The sequence below is a fragment of the Podarcis muralis genome, chromosome 5 (assembly GCF_964188315.1).
Source record: "Podarcis muralis chromosome 5, rPodMur119.hap1.1, whole genome shotgun sequence".
Classification (NCBI taxonomy): domain Eukaryota; kingdom Metazoa; phylum Chordata; class Lepidosauria; order Squamata; family Lacertidae; genus Podarcis; species Podarcis muralis.
The window spans coordinates 40,549,224-40,576,242 of record NC_135659.1 but is presented as its reverse complement, the minus strand read 5'-3'; the positions used below and the strand labels follow the sequence as shown (position 1 = coordinate 40,576,242).

The 27,019-nt window shown below is 42.7% G+C and overlaps 2 protein-coding genes across 5 annotated transcripts in view; one reads left to right on the top strand and one right to left on the bottom strand.

Moving 5' to 3' along the window:
* RAVER2 (ribonucleoprotein, PTB binding 2) overlaps window positions 1-16,064 on the top strand; it is a 45,994-nt gene extending 29,930 nt beyond the window's left edge. For 2 of the 4 annotated variants that reach the window (XM_077928635.1, XM_077928634.1), the window contains exons 7-14: window positions 1,967-2,065; window positions 2,325-2,436; window positions 4,778-5,043; window positions 7,803-7,914; window positions 9,660-9,808; window positions 11,941-12,030; window positions 13,068-13,193; window positions 14,542-16,064. In XM_077928635.1, coding sequence (XP_077784761.1) covers window positions 1,967-2,065; window positions 2,325-2,436; window positions 4,778-5,043; window positions 7,803-7,914; window positions 9,660-9,808; window positions 11,941-12,030; window positions 13,068-13,193; window positions 14,542-14,688 — 1,101 coding nt within the window. In that variant the 3' untranslated portion in view covers window positions 14,689-16,064. The remainder of the gene's footprint in view (window positions 1-1,966; window positions 2,066-2,324; window positions 2,437-4,777; window positions 5,044-7,802; window positions 7,915-9,659; window positions 9,809-11,940; window positions 12,031-13,067; window positions 13,194-14,541) is intronic. The other 2 variants (XM_077928637.1, XM_077928636.1) reach the window with 1 other exon arrangement.
* A 603-nt stretch (window positions 16,065-16,667) lies between these two features.
* The window catches only part of JAK1 (Janus kinase 1), a 35,799-nt gene continuing 25,447 nt past the window's right edge, over window positions 16,668-27,019 (bottom strand). Inside the window, exons 16-25 of the mRNA XM_028733192.2 lie at window positions 26,676-26,811; window positions 25,384-25,535; window positions 24,878-25,028; window positions 24,013-24,107; window positions 22,861-23,053; window positions 22,220-22,344; window positions 21,142-21,314; window positions 20,303-20,420; window positions 19,045-19,155; window positions 16,668-18,082 (exon numbers count right to left, since the gene is read on the bottom strand). Of these exons, the coding sequence (XP_028589025.2) occupies window positions 17,981-18,082; window positions 19,045-19,155; window positions 20,303-20,420; window positions 21,142-21,314; window positions 22,220-22,344; window positions 22,861-23,053; window positions 24,013-24,107; window positions 24,878-25,028; window positions 25,384-25,535; window positions 26,676-26,811 (1,356 nt within the window). The 3' untranslated portion in view covers window positions 16,668-17,980. The remainder of the gene's footprint in view (window positions 18,083-19,044; window positions 19,156-20,302; window positions 20,421-21,141; window positions 21,315-22,219; window positions 22,345-22,860; window positions 23,054-24,012; window positions 24,108-24,877; window positions 25,029-25,383; window positions 25,536-26,675; window positions 26,812-27,019) is intronic.

The window sequence follows — 27,019 nt, the reverse complement described above, 5'->3', positions numbered from 1 at the left end:
AACCGGTGTTCCGCGGCACACTAGTGTGCCGCGAGACCTTGCCTGGTGTGCCATGGGAGGGAGGCGGGCGAGTCGGGCGGCGAGAGGCGGGGCGGCGGCGGCAAGGATCCGCGTCGAGCCGGGGGCGGCTCCGCGGTGGTGGTGCCGAGGTTTCTCTCTCCATTCTCCCCTCACACACACACACAGGAAATAACACAGGATCAGCTGACAGGACCCGGCCAATGGGGCGGCGGCGGGGCAGCGCGCGCAAAAGGGAGGAGCGCGAGACAGCGGACGAGGAGGAGGCTGGCATGTCCGGGCAGTAGCAGCAACAACAGCAGCAGCAACTCCCGGCGACGGCTCCTCAAGCCCCGGGCAACCCTACTCCCTCACCGGCCTCGGCCGCCCTCCTGCTCCACCTGCCGCCGCCTCCCCCGCCGCCGCCGGCCACCTCGGCCCCGCCGCCGCCCCCTCCTCCGCCCGCTATCGCCGCCACCACCACAACAGCCGCCGCCGCCTCAGCTGGGCCCATGCCTGCCGGGAGCGGCGGCGGCAGCAGCAGCAGCAGCGCCCCGGCGCCCTTCCCTCACGGCGGCAACCCGGCCCTGAACGAGCAGGAGAAGGAGCTCGTGCGTCCCTCCCGGCGTGACGCTGCGCGCTGACGTCACGGGGCTGTAATGGTGGTGTGCCTCGATATTTTTTTCATCAAACAAGTGTGCCTTTGCCCAAAAAAGGTTGGGAAACACTGGTCTATAAGGCAACATGAATCTAAAGAGAATAAGTCTTGCTTCACTTTTCTAGAAATATGCTGAAGCATGAGGATGTTTGTTTTTGTTTGTTTTCTAAACCAGGAGAGAGAGAGAGAGAGAGAGAGAGAGAGAGAGAGAGAGAGAGAATAGGTATAACGTGATATGCAGTTGATTCACACTCGGCAGATCAGAGGGTCAATCACACTTCTGCATTTGGAAGTGTAACTGCTAAAGTTGTGTAGGTGTTAGCTGTTACCGCTATTATGTAGGACTTTGATTTATACCCAAATAAAATTGCTCCCCGCCCCCCGGAAGTATCACTGGAAACATGTTGCATGGTTGCATTTTAAAAAGTAACCCTTTCCCAAATACATGTCATTGGTGTTTATCTCTATGGTCTTTGCCAATTATGTAACTGCTTTGCAAAGGAGCAGGAATGCCTTTCCTCAAATCACAGTGAGGAGGCATGTTTGACTGTAGTCAGAGTCTGAATGATGAGCCTTGAGAATTCTGCCTTGGATTAGGTATGCAACGACCAAACAAGGAGGTGCTTTTACTTTGCAACAGAATTATGCCCTGATTATACTTAACGGAAGAATTATGGTTTAAATGAGTCATTAAACTTGACCCAGAAAGATTAATTAAACTGTCATATAATCAGCTATATTTTGTTTAACACCATACTTGTGATATCATTGCTGAAAGATTTATTTTTATACTTAACTCCTGACTAATTTAAATTGCTGCAGCTTCTTTAGAATCCAGTGGTTTTGTTTTTATGTAATTGGTTGAAGAAAGTTGGCAGCTCCCTTTATCTGTGTTATACTGCAGTTTACTTCCAAATGTGTTTTTGATAAAGTTGTTTGGTTTGAAGAATGTATAAGTCCAATATCATCTATTGAAACAAGCATTGAGGGGAGCGGGGGAGCAGATTAAATGCTTTGAGGTTCAAAGTGATTGCTGCAGGGGACTTAAGGTAGTATAAAAAAGAAGGGAATAGATAGTTCTTCCACTTTATAATGGAGACTATCCTGAATAATAGAGTAACTTTAAATAACCTCTTAACAGAATTGTGAATTGACAAAAGCAGTTAATTAATGTAGCCCTTGAATTTACCTTTCTTTAAACTGAGATTGTAGAGTTTTCTGACAGACATATGAAAATATTTCTTCTTCTGTATCTGAATAATGCTGGTTTCATATATAACTCATTTCTCCCCTCCCACTTTAAACTGACAGGGACCAGTTCTTGGAAATGCATCTAGTTTGCTGCTACAGAACCTTTCCAATTTACAGCTGGCACAACTAGCGAAGATTGAGAATATTCAGACAAATAGTGTGAGTTGAAAACTTAGACTGACCATAATAAACCTGTAGTTAATCTCCTTTAGTCTGTAATTCTGGATTAGATAAAAAGTGGGGAAGTCTTCCTCCTAGAGAATGTTATCTTGTCGCACACGAAATGTTTCCTTGTTTCTTTGGTCTCCTGTTAATCCAGTAGTATACTCAAATAAATTACCTGCATTTGAAAGGCTAAGAAACAAAGTCTACTAAGGCATCTCTTAAACGTATGCAATTCTTTTGTACTTCTTTGCAGAAACCAGGCTTGCTTGGAGAGCCTCCAGGTGTGCTGCTTCAGACAATGTTAGGAATGGGTGCTGTGCCATCAGTGACCACAGACATGGGGAGTCACGGAGAAGCACGCAATTGCAAGTAACATTTTGATTGCTGTTATAGTAGCAAACGCCCGCTTCAAAAATATGCTTCTGACTCAGGTGGTGAACCTCAGTCCTGGAAGCCTAATGCAGCTTTCCAGGCCCTTCAGTCTTGGCTTTCAGGACTCTTTCCCAGGGCACATTCCTTGGCCATGGGTGGCCCTCTGTTTCAGGGTTATGACCCTCAATGGACCTGTTGCGCAAGTGCTTTTCTCTGCCTCGAATGTGTCTTTGAACTGTGTAAATGGCTCTCGCTTGCCTGAATTGAACAGTGTTTGTGTGGAGGGGTGTGGGTGCATGCAGATACCTCTGACTTTTTATGTGGTAGGACTGTAGCCTGTTGTACAATGCAGCCCACTGAACCATGGTAAAGAGCCATAGTTGTTGCTCCGCCCACTTTTGCACGTGGCCCCTGGAAGGTTGTCCATGAGGGAATGTGGCCCTTGAGCTAAAAAAAGGATTTCCCACAGTGCATATATAATTAAGAACAGCAGCCCCTTTAGATAGCATGCTCTTGGCTTTGTTTTAGCAACTGTGTTAGAAACAAGAATGTTTAACAAAGACAGTTTATGGGTAGCTATGGTTGTTTGCCATGGTGGATTTCAAATACCTGGTAGAGGGACTGCAATCCTGTTATAGGATAAAGTTAAATAATCATAGAATTGCAGAGTTAGAAGGGACCCTGAGTATCATCCAGTCCAAACCAAATGCAGAACTATGCAGTTGTCCCATACAGGGATCAAACACACAACCTTGGCATGTGTGGAAGAAGGCAGCAGAAAAAACAATGGGCGTATCGCCATGTATTTTTAAAAAAAATTGTCTTAATGAAAGCTCCGCCTCCAATTCTACCCATGTTCCTTAAAGAGGCTTCCATGTTTTGCATTTCCCACTTCTTCTGTCACACCCTGTTTAGTTCAGTGTTTCCCAACCTTTTTTGGGCAAAGGCACACTTGTTTGATGAAAAAAATCTCGAGGCACATCACCATTACAGCCCCGTGACGTCAGCGCGCAGCGTCACGCCGGAAGGGAAGGGCGCCGGGGCGCTGCTGCTGCTGCTGCCGCCGCCGCTCCCGGCAGGCATGGGCCCAGCTGAGGCGGCGGCGGCTGTTGTGGTGGTGGCGGCGATAGCGGGCGGAGGAGGGGGCGGCGGCGGGGCCGAGGTGGCCGGCGGCGGCGGGGGAGGCGGCGGCGGGTGGAGCAGGAGGGCGGCCGAGGCCGGTGAGGGAGTAGGGTTGCCCGGGGCTTGAGGAGCCGTCGCCGGGAGTTGCTGCTGCTGTTGTTGCTGCTGCTGCCCGGACATGCCGGCCTCCTCCTCGTCCGCTGTCTCGCGCTCCTCCCTTTTGCGCGCGCTGCCCCGCCGCCGCCCCATTGGCCGGGTCCTGTCAGCTGATCCTGTGTTATTTCCTGTGTGTGTGTGCGTGAGGGGAGAATGGAGAGAGAAACCTCGGCACCACCACCGCGGAGCCGCCCCCGGCTCGACACGGATCCTCGCCGCCGCCGCCCGACTCGCCCGCCTCCCTCCCACGGCACACCAGGCAACGTCTCGCGGCACACTAGTGTGCCGCGGAACACCGGTTGGGAAACACTGGTTTAGTTACAGAACTATGAATGTCTTTGGAATGGGGGCATGGGCGTAGCCAGGATTTGGGGGGGTGGGCAGGACTGTCGTGATTGGTCAGTTAAGTATTTCTATTGTTTTGCTTGATCCAGGGTGGCAGCTGCCCCTCCCTGCCCCCTCTTGGCTAGTCCCATGGCTCGGGGGTGGGGTGGACGGACAGGAAACGGGGGCAGGGGCAGGAGGGCCTGAAGGAAAGCGTGGCTGGTCCAAATTGTTTCCTCTGTAATAAAGAGGAGGTGGACTGACATACTGCTGGGCTGGAATGGCCAGTATGTGATGGCAGTTCTGGAAGGAGTCTATGTCTATGTTCCTCTTGTTAGCAGATGGTGGCTCCCATATTACTGACAATTCAGATCTTTTAAGGTATGAAGAGCCGTAGCTTTCTCCTTCACCACAGAAGATTCGTCCTAATGCTTTCTTGCCTAAGGCATCCTCTTTTAATTCTTCTCTGTGAAATTTTAAAGCACAAGATCCCCCTTTTCAGTCGCTAGCAACGGTTAAGGTGTAAGACCAGTTGTATAAATAGCAAAGTTAGAGAGTCTTTTGAGTTTTAATGTATTTCCTTGCCCGCCACTAGAATTATCTTTTCTGCTGCAATCATTTAAATAGATTTCTCAGTGCTTTTCACATAATAAGCAACATGAGCATGATGTTCTAGTAATAATTCTTGCCTAATATAGCTTCCTTTTTTTCCATTTATGGTTGGCTGCGCAGTATCTAATCGGACTGCAGCTCAAACGCCGGTTGCAACAGGGATTGGCATGTTGCCATTCTTTCCAAATCAGCATGTATCTGGACAAGCAGTGCCAAGGCAAAACAACACGCAGGACAAGCTGTCAACCGCAGTAGGACTGACAGAAGGCACTGGCTCAGGGTCCCAGGGTTACCTGCAAAGCTTACCAAATGTCGCTGCTGGAGGCCTACGGGCAGGACATCTCAAGCAACAAGGCCAGGCAAAGAGCCCAGATTCAAGCTTGGGGGTAAGAAGTTTTGAAAAAAAATGTTTTTAAAACTTGGGTGTTTTTACGATAACTTTTTTTTATTATCATTGTAAACTGCTTCGATTTTATTTTGCTTCTCTTTATATTCAAGAGGTGTATAAATTTTATAAGTTCAGTACAGTCGTACCTTGGAAGTCAAATGGAATGCGTTCCGGAAGTCTGTTTGGATTCCAAAACATTTGGAAACCAAAGCATGGCTTCTGATTGCTTGCAGGAAGTTCCTGCAGCCAATCGGAAGCCCCACTGGATGTTCTGGTTCCAAAGAATGTTCGCAAACTGGAACACTCACTTCTGGGTTTGCAGCATTTGAGAGCCGAAAAGTCTTGAGTACCAAGATGTTTGGGATCCCAAGTACGACTGTATTGCAGTTCCATTCGCGTGTTGGTGTTGTTAAAGTCCATAGGAAATAACACGTTAGTGTAATATTTCCATTACTGTTCATTCTTAATTTCACATGAATTTAAAACCACTTCTCTTATTCTTGCAGGAGATGACATGTTAGTGCTGTTTAATAATAACTACCCAGCTGAAATTTTATATTTGTAATAATTCTATGTGGGGGTTTTATTATGCAGCAGAATCTGATGTATAGATAATCAATGTTTCTTTTATAATGTAAAGTATATTATATTTTTGGACGCGGGTGGCGCTGTGGGTAAAACCTCAGTGCCTAGGACTTGCCGATCGTATGGTCGGCGGTTCGAATCCCCGCGGCGGGGTGAGCTCCCATCGTTCGGTCCCAGCTCCTGCCCACCTAGCAGTTTGAAAGCACCCCTAAGTGCAAGTAGATAAATAGGTACCGCTTTATAGCGGGAAGGTAACGGCGTTTCCGTGCGCTGCGCTGGTGCTGGCTCGCCAGAGCAGCTTCGTCACGCTGGCCATGTGACCCGGAAGTGTCTCCAGACAGCGCTGGCTCCCGGCCTCTTAAGCGAGATGAGCACGCAACCCCAGAGTCGGTCACGACTGGCCCGTACGGGCAGTGGTACCTTTACCTATATTATATTTAGTTAAAATTTCAAAACAGTGCATTGGGACCAGTGCAGAGATAATTAAATGGGCTTTCTAAACTGCAGTTAAGAAGAGTTAGGTCACGATATCATCAGCATTTTACATTGATTGCACTGAATTCCACTGCCTGTATTAACCACAGTGCAGCACTGCAATTATCTGAAACAGGCTTAAATAAATGAACGAACAAATGAATGCATAAATATGGCTATTGATAATGGATGCTTTTGTTGTGATTCCTGCATTCCAGGAGGTTTGACTAGATGACCCTCAGGGTCTCTTTCAACTACAACTACAACAAAAACACCAAAAAACCCCATAAAATCTTAACCAAGACTTGAAATCTCAATTGCTTTTAGTCATATCAAGAGTGTTATGGAGAGAGAAGAGTGTTTATTCCTGGGCAAGGAATAAATGCAGGTTACTTTGGAAACACATTTTTAACTGGAGCCTTTTTGCATTAACATAATTTCCATGTAAGTGGTGGTTTGCAAGGCATCCGCTAGGAGTAAATAGATGTATGTTTTTGCTGTGTTGATACAAACCTGGCCTGTGGTTCTTCCTTTGTCTTTCAAGAAACAATGACTGGAAAGTGAGGAAGAGCCATGCAATTCTTATCCATTCACGCCTTATGCGTACACAACTTATGAAAATTAAGACTGGGGGCAGGATTCAATATGGCGCCTGTAAATGAAATGCAACTTCCTCTTGCTCCTCTCCCATGTCCTGCTCACATCTGCTCTGGGTGTGCCTCCCAACAACACCAGAGAATACATAAATGAGGATAATGTAGTGAGGAAGAGTTGTTGTTGTTTAGTCATGTCCGACTCTTCGTGACCCCATGGACCAGAGCACACCAGGCACTCCTGTCTTCCACTGCCTCCCGCAGTTTGGTCAAACTCATGCTGGTAGCTCCGAGAACACTATCCAACCATCTCGTCCTCTGTTGTCCCCTTCTCCTTGTGCCCTCAATCTTTCCCAACATCAGGGTCTTTTCCAGGGAGTATTCTCTTCTCATGAGGTGGCCAAAGTATTGGAGCCTCATCTTCAGGATCTGTCCTTCCAGTGAGCACTCAGGGCTGATTTCCTTCAGAATGGATAGGTTTGGTCTTTTTGCAGTCCATGGAACTCTCAAAGAGTCTCCTCCAGCACCATAATTCAAAAGCACCAATTCTTCGGCGATCAGCCTTCTTTATGGTCCAGCTCTCACTTCCATACATCACTACTGGGAAATCATAGCTTTTACTATACGGACCTTTGTCGGCAAGATGATGTTTCTGCTTTTTAAGATGCTGTCTAGGTTTGTCATTGCTTTTCTCCCATGACAAGGCAGTGATCCATGAAGGAGGGTGAGGAAGAGAGGAAGGGTTAAATCCCATTTATAGAAGCAGAAGTCCACTGCACAAACAGGATAGCACAGCTGAATATCATTCTTGGACCCTTTTTTTTGGTTTTGTTTATTTTTATACCCATTTTCTTTCTTCATCTCTGCACATAGGCACCCACCCTAAACAGCTGATTCCCATAATGCTGATTTACTGTTTCCTTCCTTATATAGGATTATAGAATTGCAGCCTTAGTCTCTTCAGCTCTTTGAGTCTATGTTATGAGAAGTAAAATTTCCCTAATAGGATGTTTAATTTCAATATCTGTTCAAAATGTGTGTGGGTTTTTTTATGTTGTTCAACCTGTAGTAGAAGTGTCGACATTTTATTCGCTTTTTACTTCAGAGTTCTTCAAAAAACCAGACCTCTCTGCTGGGAGAACCTCCCAAGGAAATCCATCTGAGTACCAATCCCTACTTGAACTTGGCAAGTGTGCTGCCTTCAGTCTGTCTTTCAGGTAAGCAGGTAACGGGTGCCTCTGAAGGCAACCCTTGGGTTTTCTCAGGAGGGGGAGTGTGGTTACTGTAGTTGTAAATAATGCCAGCGACCCCGGTATTTCAAATTATTTAAAAAGAAATATTTCATTTTAAGAAGATTACCATTACAAGAAACAATTATCAGGCATACTGGGCCGAGGCTGTTTAGGGCTTTAAAGGTCAGCACCAACGCTTTGAATTGTGCCCGGAAACGTACTGGGAGCCAATGTAGTTCTTTCAGGACCGTGTTATGTGGTCTCGGCGGCCACTCCCAGTCACCAGTCGCATTCTGGATTAATTGTAGTTTCTGGGTCACCTTCAAAGGTAGCCCCACGTAGAGTGCGTTGCAGTAATCCAAGCGGGAGATTACTAGAGCATGCACCACTCACCTTCACTGGATTTTGCCTTCTTAATCTAATTTCATATGATCAAACTAACTCATCCACAGTCTCAACTAAACTGTGTGTCTTGAACAAGTTGCATTGCACATAACAGTCAGTGTTCCACCTCTTTAACGCCAAGAAAATGCTGATAACGAAAGCCCAAATACTACATGTTATGTTGACTTGCCAAGCGGCAGGAGGGCCCACCCACTTTGGATTAGGCACACGGGTGAGGTGGCGGCCTGTATCTTAATCCTTTCTGTGCACACCAAAGCCTCCGCTCCATGAGTTGCAAGGGGAAATGTGTGTCTTAATTTAATTCTGTTTTGCCTCTGTAGCTAATTGCAACTATGTGTGTGTGTGAGTTTCAGAACTGCAATAGGGTAGGGTACAGTGGGACAACCCTCACTGAATGCCCATAGTCCCAGTTAAAAATGGGAGTCCGCTATAGCTGTTTTTACAGAAAGGATTTACTTGGAAGCACCAAAAACAAAGCTCCAACATAATATGCAGTTTAGCCCTAAGGCCAGAGCTTACCCATTATGAGACAAACATGGGGGTTTCCATCCTTGTGCAAATGCGCAGAGGTGGGGAGGCATTTATGGTGAGAATTGGCAGTCCTAGTGCTTTGCGTATTCCACTGATTGTTCACCACAAATGCTCTATGCCATTTTTAGCTCATTTTCTCCCAGCTAGGTTCCTGGCTGAGGGGAAAACAGCCTTAAGAGAGCATTTGCAGGAGCTAATCAGAAGGTGGGGTCCTCCTTACCCCCTGTTTCGCCTCTACAAAAAGCCTCTGAGCCTCTGCATTTGATCTGGCCTGGTGCCTTACCATCTGTCTGTCATGCTCCCTAGATATCGGAAGCAGAGGAACTGTGAGTCCCAGTTATAACTTTAAGTAAATGACTACAGCCTACCCCTTTTAATCAGGAACCTAGGGCTCCATGGTGATACAGAAGCATATATAGAAGGCAGAATAGTAGTGAAAAGACAGAAAAGATTTATGCAGACTTAAACACCTGGTGTATCTCTTCCCAAGTGTTGGGAGAGGCTTCCAATCGAGGCCTAGATTCTGATATTAATTAAGAGAGAAGCCATTGATTAGGCAGCAAAATTGCCCTGTTCTGTATTACTGCCAGTATTTCATGGGAACTTATACTTCGATGAAGAATAAGATCTTCAATCAGGGTGATAACCAAGTGCTCAACATCACTCCTTCCCTTTTCAGCCTAGCTTTGGCCTTTGGGGCTATGGATTGATGGTGAACATTCTGTTTTAGATGAAGCCTTGTTTTTGATCTTATAGGACATGTAAGAATGCTTTTTTTCCCCTTCTTTGAGCAGCAGCAATTGCCAGCAAAGCCAGTAATACTAAGCAGCAGGCCGGACTTTCAAATAACTCACTCAGTGCTGCAGCTGCTCAGGGAACCACAGCGCAACAACCGGTGGAAAGCTATTTTAACTATTCACCGCAGTATGAGGATTACACACAGGTATGTGGCTTGAATATGGTTTCATTGCAGCTGGTGGCGCTGTGTATTGTTTGGGTCAGAGTTTGTTATAAAAGCATGACTGGTTATAGACGGATGAGCATTTAAGGAGACCCATAAATTATCATGCATTAAAAGCATCAGGCAGTGAGTCAGATTTCTAGCTGGTAAATGTTTTGTATGATGTAAGGGATGGTATAAGCTTTGCAATACTATTCATAGAGTCATGAACCTTTCTGTGCAGGAAACTGATAAAGTTGAATAAAATGGTTTATGTCTCGGTTTTGAATAGAACATTGAGGGGGAAAGTATAACTATTACCTGTCTGCATTTTGCCACTTTTTTAGTTCTTGTGAATTTGCTTTCTTCTAAAGTGCCTGCTCTGCCTTGTGTGTGTCGCTGTGCTAATTGTGGAAACTGTTGACAGCAGGATTCTGTAGGTCTCTGCTGGCAGACAATCCTGCTGTCAGCAGCTTTTCATACATTTAATGGGAGTAGAAACAAATAGCACCATTTAATATGGAAGCACAGCGAGGCAGATGGTTCTAAACTGGTGAGGTGCTGCTAATAGCGCACCTGGAACCACATGGCAAAGTATGTCCTGTAGACCCAGTACAACTCGAGAGGGATCACCAGCACTGTTTTCCACTCAGGAAGTTTCTGACACTGATGAGAAGTAGCTATGGCATGCAGACACACATGTACAACACTGTTTTAAGGCTTGGGGGAAGTTGATCTAGTTGAGTTGCTACAGCAGCTTAGTCAACTGAATCCTGAAAGAGAGAATTAAAAGCATTCGATAATCAGCTGGTTTGATTAAGTTTCTCACTGGCATTTCTCATAATTTATTTAATCCATGCTGAAAGTGCTGAACTGTGAATGTTGCTGGGAAAGCCACCTTTTTCTCTGTGAACATGGGGCTGAATTAGCTTTTACCAGACCAGCCTCCCTCAAATAAATACACTGTAGCTACTAGCTTGTTATCGATTATGCAAGCCCAGGGTGCAGCAAAACTAACGATTAATTCACCAAATACAGCATTTATAAAAGAAAATGTAATAAAAGATAAATTTATTCATATACAAATTGACATAACAAGCAATTCTAAGTAAATTCTACCTTAGCTTGTGATGAATGTTGCTAAACACATGGCAAGACTTGGATTTAGTCTTCTGTTTTAACTCAATTTATCTAACCTACACAAGTTCTAGTTGGCCTTTCATCCTCTTCTTTATTTTTTTCTGGACAGTCAGTTTACATAATAGAGGCCAACAGGTCATTAAAAATGGGTCTCATGACAACTTCAGCCTGGTTGGTTTTCAGCTAGTCTTGCAAATATTTTCAAAAGCCAGAGTGTAAGTCAGTTCGTGTCACATTGACATTCTCATCCAAGTCTATAAAGACATTACAACCTGTTAGCCAAGAAGCATTATTTGCTGTAATACTCAAAGTTACCTTTCAGCCAAGACAGAGGATTTTACATTTGAGAAATATAGATAAGCACGCAAAGGCAGAAACTTGGATGACTGCAACAACAGTTACACTAAGTAAGGTCCTGAGAACAGGATGCTGGAATAGGTTGGCAGGAATTTTCTCATGCTTTGAGCTGTTTTCCACAAATCGAAATACTTGTCACAGGGACTGTATTGGTTTCTTTCTAAAATAAAGGATGTGCCTAATAGATGGAGCCAATCTATTAATTCTCCTGTAGCTGTGCAAATTACTGCATAAATTATAGGATTATGATTGTCAAAATATCTCAAGACACTGAGTATTAAACATTTTCCAGTACTGTACTTCCTGAAAAACCTTAAAGTTATAAACCTGTTAGATATTGTTGGGGGACTAAAGCTGATAAATCAAGGAATCAACTAGGTAAGCACATATAAAAACACAAAATATTGCTGAGTGATTTGTTATAGGAAATGAAAGAGAATAAGTTAGAGGGAGCAGAGAAAGCACCACCTTAACTTTCTCTTGCATTCAGATGGAGCAGATTGATTCCAGATTAACAAAAACATGCATATGTATTTGTTTTTGCAAAGCTTGTGCTTTTAATGTCTCGTAACGAGCATATTAATCATGGTGCGAAGTTGCAGAAGTTGATAAATTAAAAATTGCCTTGTCTTTTGCAGGATTCAGTCCAGCAGTGGTATCAACAATATGCCCAGGCATACCATACCATCCAAACTAGAGTAGGGGAATTAGAAAATGGTGGCTCAGAGGTAAGTGGGTGATGATTCAGTATGCTTCACCAGCAGCCTGTGTCAAGGTTGTCAGTAAACAAGGATAGATTTTGAAATTCAACCAAAGTAACAGATTACATAGCACTTCTTATAATTTTCTCCCTGAAGTTCTTTCAGTAAGCATATTTCAGAATCTTCAGGACACCTGTGTGCCATGAAGTAATTGAATAATTATTATTTTTTCTTTGCAAACTTGAGCTTATCCTTCTTAAAAGGAAAAAAATAAATAATAGGCTAGGCAGTGTGAACCATAGAATTCTGAATTTCCCTTTTTGCGGGATTCTTTTCGTAAATGAAAATTATCCAGGGTATTTATAGGATAGGTATTTGTTGGTAGTAGAAACATTCCTTTAATGGAATGAGGTGCATTCCTCTTATGTTCATGTTCTGCATTTATAATTGCCTGAGTTTTCCTTGGCTGATCTTGGCACAGGAAATCAAGAAAATTGTTCATTGGGCTCTAGCAAAATCTCAATACCATTGTCAAAATGCCTGTGATTTTAGGGAAGCATTTTAACAAGGTGATGTAGCAAAGGTTACAGCATCTGAAAAACAGAATGAATTGGTTTTTATTGGTGTTTGGGGTAAAACATCTCCCAAGTTTGGTACTGACCATGTTTCTGACTCAGATGTCTGAGAAATTAAAATATACTCTCACCAAACAGTAAAGGGGGATTCTCAGATATACTTTGCCTTTAAGGAACTTATACTACTTTTGAATACAGGCAACAACAGAATTGTGTGTGTCCATTTGAGGTGCGACTGCACACGTGCACATTGCAGAGACCCAGAAGTGGCCGGAAAAGCAGGCACGGTCAAAGGGGCTTATGCACCCTCTGCGCACATCATGCACACATCATGAGTGCAACCCCTGCGCAAATTGGGGGTTGCCTGCACATTGATACTCTCCTCTGTCACAGAATTTATGATTAATCGTTTCTCCCGGAAATATGTCTCCGTTTCTGTTCAGTGGCCAGCAACCATAGTGTTTCCCTTTCTGTGTTTTCTCCATGTAGGAATCTGATAGTGGCGTGTATGGGGACTTCAGTAGCTACTTGCAAGTCATGCCATCGTATTACGCTGCCACCCAGGGGTCCTTCCATCCAGGCATTTTGCCACTGGCGCCTCAAAACCCACTGAAGGTAAGAGGAAAGAATTGGCATGCTTATTCCTGAAGCAGCCGATAAATTACACTACAGCATTCTCATGTATTTTTAAATAGTATGCAAATGAGAAATTTCGTTAGGTACAGCTTTCCAAATGCAGTGGATGAGTAGGATGAAAGTGCAATTGTCGGAGCTGCTCCCCGATCCCAGCTCACAGAGGATCACGCTAGCCAGCGTTCGCTTTATAAAAGTCTTTATTGAGTTACAGTTTCCATTTCCAAGCTGCTGCGTGCAACTCTACGTCTTATGGCTAGACCGGCGAAGCTCCGTCTGAATCTCCGCCCCTCGTACACCAACTTAATATCCTAGCCCTGCTCCACCTTTCCGCCTGACCGTCCTTCTCTGGGTCCCTCTGCCCCCCGTGGTCTCCTCCCTCCGGGACTCCTCTGACGCTGACCCCCCGGACCCTCCTGTCTCCTTGCGTCGGGCTTTAGGACCTGGCTCCCTTTCCGGGCTGCTTACTGCGCCGCCTTCCCGTGCATTTGAACTTGGCGCGCGCGCCCAGCCTCCCACTTTCCGCTTGACCGTTTCTTCGCTCCCCGATGGGGGCGTGGTCACTCCTGACTCATGCCCTCCTCCCTGCTGCGAGCTGCCAGGGCTCGATCCCTGACGTCCTTCCTCTCCACTGCGCTCTGGTGGGGACGCTGGCCCCGATTTCCAACTGCTGCCCTCTGAACCCCCGCTGGTCCCTTCCTCCTGGGGTGTCCCCCTAGGCCCCCCCTTAGCTCTGGCCACTGGCGCCCCTTTCTGTGAATCTTCCGATTCACTGGAAAGACTTGGAGATCTCGGGTCGTCGTCATCACTCATCCTTTCTTCGGACTCCTCCCCCTCGCTCTCTGTTTCCTCCCTTGCCCTCGCCTCTGCTCCTGAACCCCTGACAGCAATAAATAAATAAGCTAGAATTCCTTCATGTACATATGAAATGTAGTCAAATTTTTATATTATATATATATAGAGAGAGAGCGAAGCAGAGAGACCAATTTGGAAAAATTCTGCATACTAGTCTGTTTATCTGTTGGCACCTACATGTTGCTAGGTTGGTGTCTTGTGCTGCCACCTAGTGTTCAGAAAACGCATAATGCAGCTTAAGAATTTGTCAGGGCTGCTATACAAAGTCTTTTGACTTCATTTTGTTGCTATTGAAAAACATTCCAAGTAGCCTTATGGTTTGTCCTAGTCCATTTATTTTATTTTATTTACGTAACTAGATCTAGTGTTGGTCATCCATAGAGAGCAGTATAGTTTGGTTATAGAAAGGATAATTCAGTATTCTTTCAAAAACTGCACACACATTGCTGTAATAATGGACTTTTATGATGTTTAGATGACACCAATAAGAAACGAAAAGCGGGGCTCTTCGTACCTCATCACCACTCCAGAAGATGGCCCAGTGGAATACGTTGGTCAGCAAACTCAGGGCTCGGGAGTACATTATGCAGAATTGTATCTTAAAAGAAAACGTGTTTATTAAGATCAGCATCTTGCTTGGAGTCAAAGCCACATTCATGTCATCCTTACCTTTCACTTTTAATATGTATTGTAGATATTGGAGAACCAATCTATGTACCAATCTAGTAAATTTATGTGTGGGGAGCTACTAATGGCAGATACCCTCCAGACTAGTTTCTATGCATTGAGTGACAATTAAGTTATTCCTTAAGCTCTTAAAGAAATGGCAGCTTTGCCCCCTTGAGAATGTCTCTCAAAGCAATAAAATAACAGTGAGAGGAAATGTTTTTGCTGGGAAAGTTGCAGTGGTAGTCTTAAAGAAACAATTGTGCTGGGTTTTTCCTCCTTCAAAGATTTAGATTCCTGGCTGCAATGTTAAATTCATGTTTGATCCTGATAGCAATATTCCTTTATTGGCTTTAATGGGGCTTGCATATTGGATTACAGCCCAGACAATGGTTAGGTTGAGTGTAATCATTGCAGTACAGTCTAGTCAAAGTAGGCAGATCTTTTCTGGATTAAAAATAAAAAATAAAATAGCAGTTGTAGCTGCTAAAGTGGAAGTACGCTAGGAAGATATCAATGCACTTCATTAAAATAAATGATTGCTGGCAATACCAAGTGTGCACGACAAAATTTCCATGAAGAGAATTGATAGTAGCTGTGCATTTATAGTCTTAGGCTTCTAGGTCTATTTCTTGTTAATCGGTTTCTTTGGGGGGGAAATAATGTGAATTTCCATTTAGTATCCAGTGGAACTGAATGCATTGCTATCTATCTGCTCCACACCCTATTTCTATACTACAGTACTCTTGATTAATCACTGCCACCTTGGAAATTCTTCAGTATCTTTTCTTGCACTTTATAACCATGGCAATTATTTGTGTTCACTGGAACCGGGTGGAATGTGGTGTATTCATGCTTTTTGCTGGCTCTTAATTTATTTCTAACAAAGATTCACAGAAAGCTACTTTCCTGTTGTTTGGAACATGTTTGAAATAACCAATACAGCTGCCATTTTCCATAGTAACCCCAATTTGCAGGTTTTTGTTTCTGAAGTAAGATTTAAAATGCATGAGGCCGAGCATTAGCAATGGTAAAATCCGCAGTGGGAGGTTATGAAGAAATGTACATCAATGAAGGCAGCATAGCTTGTCTCCAGTGAAGAGAGATCAAGGTAAGCCTGATTGAAATTCAGTCAGATTTAAAGTTAGGTGCAGTTTACAAGTTTCTTGATTAGGAGGCTGTTATATAAAACTAATAGACATTATTCAGAAGTAACAGAACGTCATAGCGAGATTTTTCTTCTCTGTGTTTAGTATTATTCACATTGAATGTATCTTTTCTGAGCAATCAATTTCTCTGTAAATAAATTGGCAAGCTACACTGAAGTATAAAGCTGGCGTGGCTTTTTGTGTGCTCCTGAAGGTACATTGTGAATGTTGGGGAGGGGGAAAGGCCTGTTGTGAAGCTGAGAAAGGGGAGGAATTGTGTCCTATGAATGCATAGTCTTGTGGCACATTTTAAAGACACTTATGGTGCTATAAAAAAGCAAGCCATGTCAAATATCAGCAGGGCTACCTTTCTGAAAACTTGATTTGTTGAGTCAGTTGAATATTTGTAACCTTAGTACATGACAACTCTTTTCTTGAAAAGTCAGTGATCCCCTAAAGTGTATGTGTTGTATTGTTAACATGACTGGAGGTCATATTGCTTGAATTTTTAAGTTTCTAGGACAGGCTGGGCAACCTCCAGGCACCATAGGTTACCCCTCACCTGTGACCTAGAAGCGCTGCTCTATTTAATTCACGTTGTACTTATGTACCAACCTATTTGCACAGTAAGGGCCCAGATTTTCACAGCAAACTGGCTGCCAGTACCAGTGAGGTTATAGCTGGTGCTGTGATTCTCCCAACAGTTTGACTTTACCTTTAGAGGTGCACTCAAGACAGCCAACACCCCTTGAGAAATGTTGTCTCAGCTACGAATGAAGGCAATGCATTAATATTAATTGATAAAATCTTTATTTTTTTATAAAGAATAACAAAGTGCATACAGAGTACAGTGGGGGGGAAACAGGCAGTATTTTGCAAGAGGGTTCTTACTTGATAGCATTTCTAATTTGTTACACATTACATTATTGCAAATTCTGAATAATTCCTGAAAAGCAATATCTGACTTTAGGAAAAAGATTAGTCTTCCATCTGTTAAGACAAGCAAATTCACAGAGTAAGGCAATGCATGCATTCTGGCCCCAGAGCTTGTACATGGCTCTCTTCGTTGCAGAACATACTGAATCCTACTTCTTTTATAGCAAGTACACAATGCAGGAATAATGTACATCCATCCCCCTACTCCTGGTTGGCATGTTATCTCTTGTAATATCTTCATTTACAGAGTGCACATTAAAATCCATGCACCATTCAGCCTCACTGGAGAAATTATGTCTTCAAAACTCACTATTCTGCTTAATTGTCACTTGCAATCTGTTACCCAATAAAAACCCCAAATGTTGTCATGCTTCAGTGGTCTTTCCCCTTACATTATTTTTGCACCCCTAAGATTATAGAGTTTTCCTTTTAAAAGAGAAGGACTGACTTCTGTGATGTAGAAATTTTGTTGGACTAGATCAGAATGCTCCAGGACAAAGTGCCAATGGTGTCTGGATTTTAATGAATATACTAAAAGCAAATGCTACAAATATATATATCAAGAGGGAGAAACAATGCTGGGATGACAGGAGTTACTTCAGGTTTGCTAAACACAAACTGCTTTTGCGAGCTGATGCAAGCTCAAAAAGTAGCTTGGGACGTGTGGCACAGATCCAAAGTCCCTTTGTGTGTAGGACAAAACTGGTGTTGGATTCCAACCAAAGTTATCTAGCACACCTCCTTAATATTCATTTTTGAATGCTGTCAGGAACATTTCTGTTTATCTGCCATGATTAACATTTTGTACTGTAATTACAGCCACTACACTGTTTGGAAATCATATTTTGCTCTCTAATACAACATGATTCAAACTTTGTATAGGCACCTATCACTTAACAGTAGCCTTAAAATATTTTTTTTCCTCCCTCAAAAGTACTTGGCCCAGCAGCTGAGATCCTACAGGTAGACCCTGTTGGCACAGATATATAAACTGGCAAAATGCTCAGCAATGTTCTCTGCTGCTTATCGGACTCGCGTGTTGGCTACTCAAACAGAAAAACCCTTTTCAGACACAACATTACCAAAGTACAAAATTACACTAGGTAATAAAAAGGCCTTGTACACTTTTCAAAACATTTAAGTGGAAAGTATAAAATGCATGGATTACATTTTTTGGATAAGTGCTTCAAATCCTTGAATCAGATTGTGAAAGCTTGTCCGCTCACCTGGGTCTTGAACCCAACACTTCCCCATCAGTTGGTTAACCTAATAAATGAAAAAGGTATGTTATAGCTTACACATTGAAATTGCCTTTATTCTTAAATAAGATTCGGACATTTACGTTTGTGTCTGCATATACACAAACATGAGCCAATGGCTGGGTCAGGAAGTGCAAAAGTTGCTCGATTATCAAGAGTATTGGCTACAATAGCAGAAATAGCCAATGTTTAATACAATGCATGGTATCAGTAAAGCTCACGTATTATGAGGGAGACACTCTAGGTTGAAGAATCACCACATTCAACGCTCTACTAGAAGGATGGGGGGGGGGGAATATGCCGGACCCAGGGACTGGCATTCCCCCCACCCCATATTATGGGCCTAAATGAGAGACCTTTAGATCCTGTCGTTCCAAAGCTTCCCTCAATTCACTCCGAACAAGCCCTCTCTACCACCTGCAGGAGCACTGCCAGCTATGGAGGTATCCACAAGGAAGCTTCTAGGGGTGAAGCTCCTCTGCCTGCCGAGAGAGGAGTCTATAGCATCCTATGGCTCCTGGGATGCCTTCCTACAGACCAACAGGTTGTGCCCATAATGCTTGCTGCTTTTGTTGTAATCTCTACGATAAAATCCTATAAAATACAAGCACTTTTTATATTTATATTCCTTCTTTCTTTCCTGACAAAAAAAGTTCAAGGTAGGTAACAAAAAAATATGGGAATAGGTCAGTAGATGAGTGGGAGAGAGCACCTACAAATCCAGCCTGCATAGCCCTGACTGACCTGAGTACAGGTAGTATAAAAGATGTGATTGAAAATTGGATGGCATTTCCAGGGGCAGTTAAAAGTTTAAAAAAGAAAAAGAAGAAGCTAAAAACAAAATATCACCTATCCCAACTGTGAGCGAATTGTGATTATGAGCATTCACAGGAAAAAGCTCTTTTAAACATTAAGCTGATGGGAATTTGCCCAATACAAGACGATGCATAATAATTCTTAATGCCTTACCTCTGGTGGGCAATTTTTAGGACATGGCAAACGTTTGCCTTCTCCTAATACCCGCACAAGCCGTGTCACTGTCATCTGGCCTTGAGTTGGTCCAATCATATTCAGGAATTCCTGCAAGTTATGAAAACCCACATTTAATCTCATTTCTCTGTTAGTAAAAGGGTATAGCTGGGCTGGGTGCCAGAGTCAAGGGAGAGGGTAGGAGTGGTGCCTGCTTGATGACAAGGGCCCAAAGGTAGGTAGCAGAACCTTGGACTACGGTGGGGGGAATAGTTGGGATATGTATGCCTGCACAGCTGCCATTCCAAAGACCAGCAATGGTGGGTTGTACATAGGTAGAAGGGAGGGAGCATGGGCACTGGGTCAGAGGGTTACGATAAATGGAATGCAAACAAAAGCAAGCAAGTCAGCTTTGCTGTAGAGACCAATGTGGATTACAAAAACCTGGGGAGACTGAAACTGGTAGAACCCAGGCTTCAGTTTATTGAACGAACCCCTCCTTCCCTCTTTGTTGACCTGTTGTGTCTAGCTAACCAAGGATTGGGACGCCCAACCCCTTAGGAACAGTTTCACATCTTTGCAAAGGATGGACCCCTAAAAGTGAAATTTCCCAAAATAGAGAGAGGGTGTGTGTCCTTCAGGTCAAGCTCAACACAACTTTAAAGTACAGGGAGCCTGCGCTTGGAGAGTTTCAAAGGCACCCAAAGAGAAGTTTAAGAACTTGCCTACTGGTAACCCAATTTTATAATGACTATATCCAGTGCTTTTCTTCAGGGGGTACTCAAAGAGGTGCAGGTAGTGTATACCCTTAAGTGTGGCACTGACTGTAACAACTTCATGGTGAGTACTGGCACCTATTTGTCTAGAAAAAAAGCACTGGCTATATATCAAATTGCTTTCTTAAGATCCCTAGACAACCTAGAAGTAGAAATGGTTCTCATGTGAACATAAATAACTAGTTTCAAACAGAAATTATGGGACCAGCTATTTAAAGTTTGATCATTTTCATCAAATAAAAGGTCTATGTTCATCCTTTCATTTCATCCCAACTTAAGCTTAGGAGTTTCATAAGTGCTTCGAGGGTGGGGATCGTTTTCAGACAGTGAACAACATTCCCCTAAATGTAGGGTACTGCCCTGAAATCTGGGACTTTTAAAGATTAAGGGGGGAAAGGACCCCTTAAAGCACTTACACACACTTTACTCTTATTTTGGAAAAAAGCATATGGGAAAGAACTTTTCCTTTCACAGCTACTTACTGCCATTGGACTGCATGCAGGATCACAATAGGTCAGTAGCTCATAGAGGGTCACTCCAAAAGACCAAACGTCTGAAGCAATGTAGAATTTGCTCTGCAGTAAGCATTCAGGAGCATACCTGTAACCATATAACACTTTCATTTACTTTTGGTACAACTGCGGCACAAAAGCCAAAACTCACTTTGCATCATTAAATAGTGGAATTCTGGATAGTGATGTTGCAGTCGCAACAGAAACTGCTAAGATGGCTCCATATGCTTCACACAAAAGTATTATGCATCAATTGAACAAAGAAGAAACAAACAGATATTGAAATAATTAAAGGTAGGAGAAGATTGTAAAGAGCAAAGTAAGGACTAATCTACACTGGTCAGTTAAAACATTAAAAACGTGTTATAAAAATGTGACACCAGAATGCGCTGTAGAGCAGTGAGCCATCGTCAAGGTAAAATTACATTGAGAGCTTATACTACTTTTTTAAGAGTGTTTTCCAGATCAATATAGATCCAGCCTATGTCTGTTTTCAGGCAAAGACAACTACGAGGCACTTTATAGTTTTGCAAGTAATTCCTATACCTAACCATAAATGTAAGCATAAAATGCATGACATGTACATGCCACCACCTGTCAGACTGCTCTTGAACTAGAAAATGCAATACAAGAACCCTTTCTTATGGTCAAGTGATCATTATCAAGTTAAAACCTCCCATTACTTATTGATAACACCTACCATGAGGATAATCCATAGTGACACATAGTGCAGTTTCAGCTAAAAATAATATCTCTTGCAGCAAAAACTTACTAGCTTGTCACTATATATATATCTCTTTCTTCCTTACCAGAACACAGGGCTGTCTTTTTCATCATTGACTTTGTAATATTCCTTATCCGTCTCAATTGCTTTGGTTAGCCCGAAGTCCCCAATCTTCACTCTCTGTTCATTTTCAACTAGAACATTCCTTGCAGCTAAGTCTCGATGAACATACTGTTGAGATCCCAAGTAGTCCATTCCCTGATGGTTGAAGATACACAAAATTTCAAGTATTGTTTCATTCTCTTGCAATTAATTGCTTTCTACCTCAAGCACCTCTAACAATTTTCTTCAGAATTTGTACACCCAATCCTTCTGTTTGGTAAGCTTTTCAGTTCTCATAGTCTGAACCTCCTACAGAACCAGCTAGAGTTTTGGAACTAAAGCACATGGCAGTGTGAAGAATCCCTAGGCCTTTGGCTCTTTTTTACTTTTTCTAAAAAGTCCTCTCTTTTTGCTGCTGCTGCTTGGTTACATATTATTTAGCCAGAGAGAAAATTAGCAACAAAGCTCACTTTAATACAAGGCTGTATTATCATTTTCAACATCGTTTTCAACTTTCATGAATGAAATCATTCACCTCATAAAACATGGGGCAGATTAAAGGTAAGAAACTGGGAGGAGAGATAAAGTGAAGGATATACATGGTTTGGTATCAGGTTGTATGAAGAACCATTTACAAACACCTTAAAGCTCCTTAAACCCCAAAGTCGGATTCAGGGGACCTGTATCCTGCCATCACCAAGGTCAATAACTGGTGCCCCCACACTTGTGGACTCTGTCCCTCCCCCAGGAACTTGCCTTTTAAGCAACCCCTAAATACTTTTTGCATTTATCCAAGCTGCTTATGGCTGCTGTCCCATTAGCTTTTATTAACTTTTTTGCTCAGTTGGTTGTTCTTGTATTTTTATTGTAACTGAAGGGCTGGCCTTAACTGGAATGGAAATGTTAAATAAATCATTTTTTTAAAAAAAGCTAACAGCCCACCCCCCAAATTCATGCATTATGATTTTAAACAGATATTTCAATTCTGAACACATGAATGAAAATTAAACATCAAGACACCTACTGCTACAACTTAGATATTAAAATATGTACAGCATTACCTTGCAGATTTGTACAGCGTATTTCAACTGTTGTTTCAGACCGATTTTATTCTTGTTTAGCGGAAGATATTCCTTTAGGCTTCCAGAAGGAAGAAACTCCATGATTAGCTTAATTCCATTTCCACCTTTGATCAAGAAAGCCAAAATTATCTCAAGCAATTTTCAGAGTCAACACCTATTATATAGTGAGTCCAGCCAGTGGTGGTATGGTAACATCTTTATTCATGGCAACAAGCAAGTAGAAAGACACACAAAACTCCAGCCCTGCTTCTATATATAGGCACCTGGGCTAGGACTACCCCACCCAGGTGAAGCTAATTAAAAGTAATCACTACCTCCCTTAATTAGTTCCTGGCTGCTCTGCTACTGTTCTGTGCCTGCAAATTCAATACACAACACCCTTGACCACATTATTATTATTATTATTATTATTATTATTATTATTATTATTATTATTATTATTAATATACTGCCCTATACCTGGGGGTCTCAGGGCGGTCAAGTATTACTTTTTAAGTATTTTCCATGGTCCATTTCATCCAGTGTTTTCCTAACACCTTTCCATCCCTCCTAATCTTTCTGTTCCAAGGAAAAGAATGATTCACAATGACATTTTCATTTTCAGAACTTCCAGGGCTTACCATCTTCGGTGCAGATTCCTTTGTATTTCACGATGTTTTCATGATAAAGCTTCCTCAGGATTTCGATTTCTTTCTTTAGCTCAGCAATATGGTTCCCACCACAGTCAGGTTTCAGTGACTTTACCGCCACTTGTTCTCCAGTATTATCACCCTCAGGGTCGTACCTGCAGAGTTCAACTTTTCCAAAATGGCCCTAATTTCAAAAAGACAATAAAAAACCATGGTCAGCCACCACACACTTGCTTTGCAAAAGAAAGAGAAAACCAGGCAGCTACTTCACCTAGGAGAATGTTTCGATGATACCCAGTGATAGGCTGCATTTGTGATCAGCCATCACTGCAATAACAGGGTGACCTCCACTATTCAGAAGTTCCACAGAAGAAAAATGAATAGGAACCAAATCCCTGCTAGGTTTCTTTTACAGACTTTTGAATCTGCTTCTGAATATTGCTTAGTGGATCTGTGGTTCTTGGGACAATCGCTTAACCCTTATGGACCAAAAACCACTCCATACTGGGTGCTTCTGGGTATCTGTTTCAGTCCCTCTTTGCAATACCAGAACATATCTACTGAACATACAAAACCAGGGGTGGCTAACCTGGCGTTGGACTGACTATGTTGGATGGGGCAGATGGGAGTTGTGGCCTTCTGGATGGTGTTAGTTACCACAGATGTCAAGCAATAAACAGAATGTCTATAAAACATGTGTGCGGTACTTTCTCTCACTGAAGTGTTTGCTACAAGTAAAACGGGGGCCTGGAACTTACACCAAGGGAGGTGGGACTCCCAGGTAGGTTTGAGCTAAGGCATATCTCTACTCAGAAACCTTGCCCTTTGCACTCTGTGCTGCTTTTGGAGCCCTATGCATATTTACTTCTGTCAGAAGGGAATATTCCACACTTCACTTGCTCTATAAACATATGAACAAATCCATTGCCCTGCACAGAGAAATGGGCTGACTTAACACGTTATTCCCATCTCTAAAAACAATAGAAGGAACACAATGCTGAATGATCACAACAAAAATACAAGCCACCTATGTTTCAGCACACCATGACTACAGGTGCAAAAGGGGAATAAGAGCACCTTGTACAGCACCTCAGTGCCAAATCTTCAAAAAATACTGAGCAGCAGCAATAGAAGTAAACATACCTCGCCTAAGTCGCGAATGCGCTTCAAGAAGCGTTTCTCAAATATGGTAGGATCAATCTCTGCATTAGGCTTCTTCTCCGAGACGATATCAGGATCTGACACAGGTAAGAATATTAGTGTGGTACAAATGAGTACTTTTACCCTTTAAATTTTCAAATCTATTTTTACATATGTTTACTCTGCATTTCAACAGACCCCATCACCTTCCTGAATGTTCTCTCAAACTGCAGGTTCCTAACATTTGTGTATCTTCCTCTAAATCATTGGCCCCAGTGAAAATCTTCCCAGAAGATGGACAACTGCTTTAGAAACGAGGGAGGGAAGCTGACAATATCTGAGGGCAGGGATTAGCAGTCACCCGCTCCATTCTGAATGTTCATAGTAAACCTTGTCTTATTCCTAGCCGAGAGCCAAGCACCTTCTCACCAAGGCAAGCAGAATCATAGCACAAGGTGTGGGCAAGAAGACTACACACAACCTCTCCGTGTATACTAAGGGCTATGGGAGGGGTATTAACACTGGCAAAATAATCATTAATACACAGGAACCGATGGTGAGGCAGAGTTTGACAGCTCCACCCTTACGTCACCCTGGATGCTTCCATAACTACTGTAACACAAACAATATTCCATGACAACGGCAATCCAAAACAGTGTCGGGTTGCAGATTTTTATGTATAGAGCCATCTTGGTAACTATCTTACTTTCTGAACAGCAAATCCCTTCTGTGCCTGCGGGGGACTATATATGGCTTTTTTATACTGCCATCAAGATGTTTGCAAATTCATTAATGTTCATGTATCCCACAGAGCAAAGAAAATAAAACTGACAATGAAGAGGGGAAATAAGCAGAATAGATTACTTACTTTGTTCTTCTAGCTTGTTGATGTCTCGCATGATTGCTCTGAAGAATGGTCTCTGGCTGGGGTCATAGTGCATGCACTGCTTCATCAGGTCAGCCAGCTCCTTGCAGGATGGGACTGGAAGCGTGAAATGCCCTTCATAAAACCTCTCCTTCTGCAAGATTGGTTGGGAGACACCTGTGTTATTCTTGGAGCTAGGAAACATGCCTTCTTTCACACCCCAAGTTTCAAAAGAGGCTGCCTTCCAGCAGGAAATATCTTTTTGTAGGGAAGCTCTTAGCAGTGGACTGAGGTTTTGCAAAACCCCACTGGGGTTTAATTAGGCTACTCAGAACGTGGCTTCTGTTTGTAAAACTCTACTGCGCATTACGAAAAGGTTCTTCGGCTGACATCTCCACTTGCCCTACACGCTTTCTACAAGAGAGCTAAAAATGTATTTCCACAAAAGGCAAAATATAGTAAGAAAGGGATACCTTAACGCCGCCACGCCACAGCCCCCCAGGCCTTACCTCTGCTAATGTCTTGTCTTTAAGTGGCACTTCTCCATTGTAGCAAATTTCCCACAGTGTTGTACCAAAGCTCCACTTATCAGCAGCCACACTTAATTTTTTTGAGTCTTCTACACATTCTGGTGCAAGCCAAGGGATGCGCTCAACACATTCTGGGAGGAGAAAAAAAAAAAAGGTGAAAACGGTTTTGAAGCTAGTCATGGTATTGGTTGCTTAAATACAAGTTCCTTTTTAAACTACTTTTTTTGGGGGGAGTGTACATTGAGGAGACTCACTTTTAACGTAAGAACAGAACTATTAATAGAAATAGCCACTTCTATTGAGAAAATACATGGAAGGAAAGAATCTGGAAGCAGCTATGGAATGGGTGTGGGTTCGAACCCCACATCGGGCAAAAAATCCCCTGCATTGCAGAAGGTTGAATATGGTCCATGTGGTCGCTTCCAATCTACATTCTATGTATCTGCCATATTTCAGCTGTGCGAACAGTCTTGAACTACCTGAGTCACTTGAAAGATTCATTTATTGCCCTCTAGTTTCTAGGGAGAAACTTGCTAAATCTTGTTTTTTTACTTTTCTAGTATTCAAGGGATCTTGATCTATATACGCACATCATTCTTAGTTAATGTGTAAACAATCTGCCCATTTTGAGGTGTCCTTTGAGTGCCCTATATTGCAAGAAGGGTGTATAAATATCACATTTTCAAAAAAAAACCCCAAACCAGTAATTTTGGCCTCTTGGACCCATGTATACCAAATTTCAGGGCTGCACGTCATGAAGAGTTATTCCAACACTTTTTTTTAACACAAACAAGTTCAAAGTTGCCTTCATATCATGGGCTAGTCAATCGCTTCAGAACCCTAGTTTCTACTGTTCAATAGCATTGAAAAAAATGAAAAACTATAGTTAACAGGCTTGTCTGTTTGCTCACACAAAAGGAGGAACAAAGTACTGCAAGCAGAGAGTCAAAGCCTAGATATGAGCATGTAAATGCAACCAGTGCGCAATTAAGTTATGGCATTCAGTACCATGCTGTGGGCAAGTTAGTCCTTCTAATATTAACCCAATTATAACATTAAGGGCAGTTCGACTTTTTAAGCAGAGGTTGAATGGCCATCTGTCATGGATGCTTTAATTGAGATATGGACAATGCCGGCTATTCTCAGTGCATCTCTTTGGAAAATTAGTGCCAACACACTCTAGACATACACATTGATATACAGATGCATGATACAGGTAGTAAGGTTGTTTTCTTTACAATTCTGATAAAAACTATTTTCTAAAAGAATACCTTTTCTAGACAGCACTGTTATTGGAATTCCTGGGTCGCTCAGTTTTATGAAAGGTCCATATTCATTGTCAATTCCTTCCCTTGCCAAGAGTATATTTTTTGTGCAAACGTTTCCGTGAACTAGATCTTTGTCCTCCTGCATTTATAAGAGAATGTCATGAAATTGGTGTGTTAATACGATGGCATCCAAATGCACCGGATACGTTTTTGAATAATCTGAAAAACGTGCTTAGAACAACAGTTCACAAAACATTACTGAAGTTGACAGAAGGCAAGCTTCCACTCACTTCAAGACTGACTGAGCCTATGTGTGCATATCAGAATGCATAGCCAATGCAAGTTGC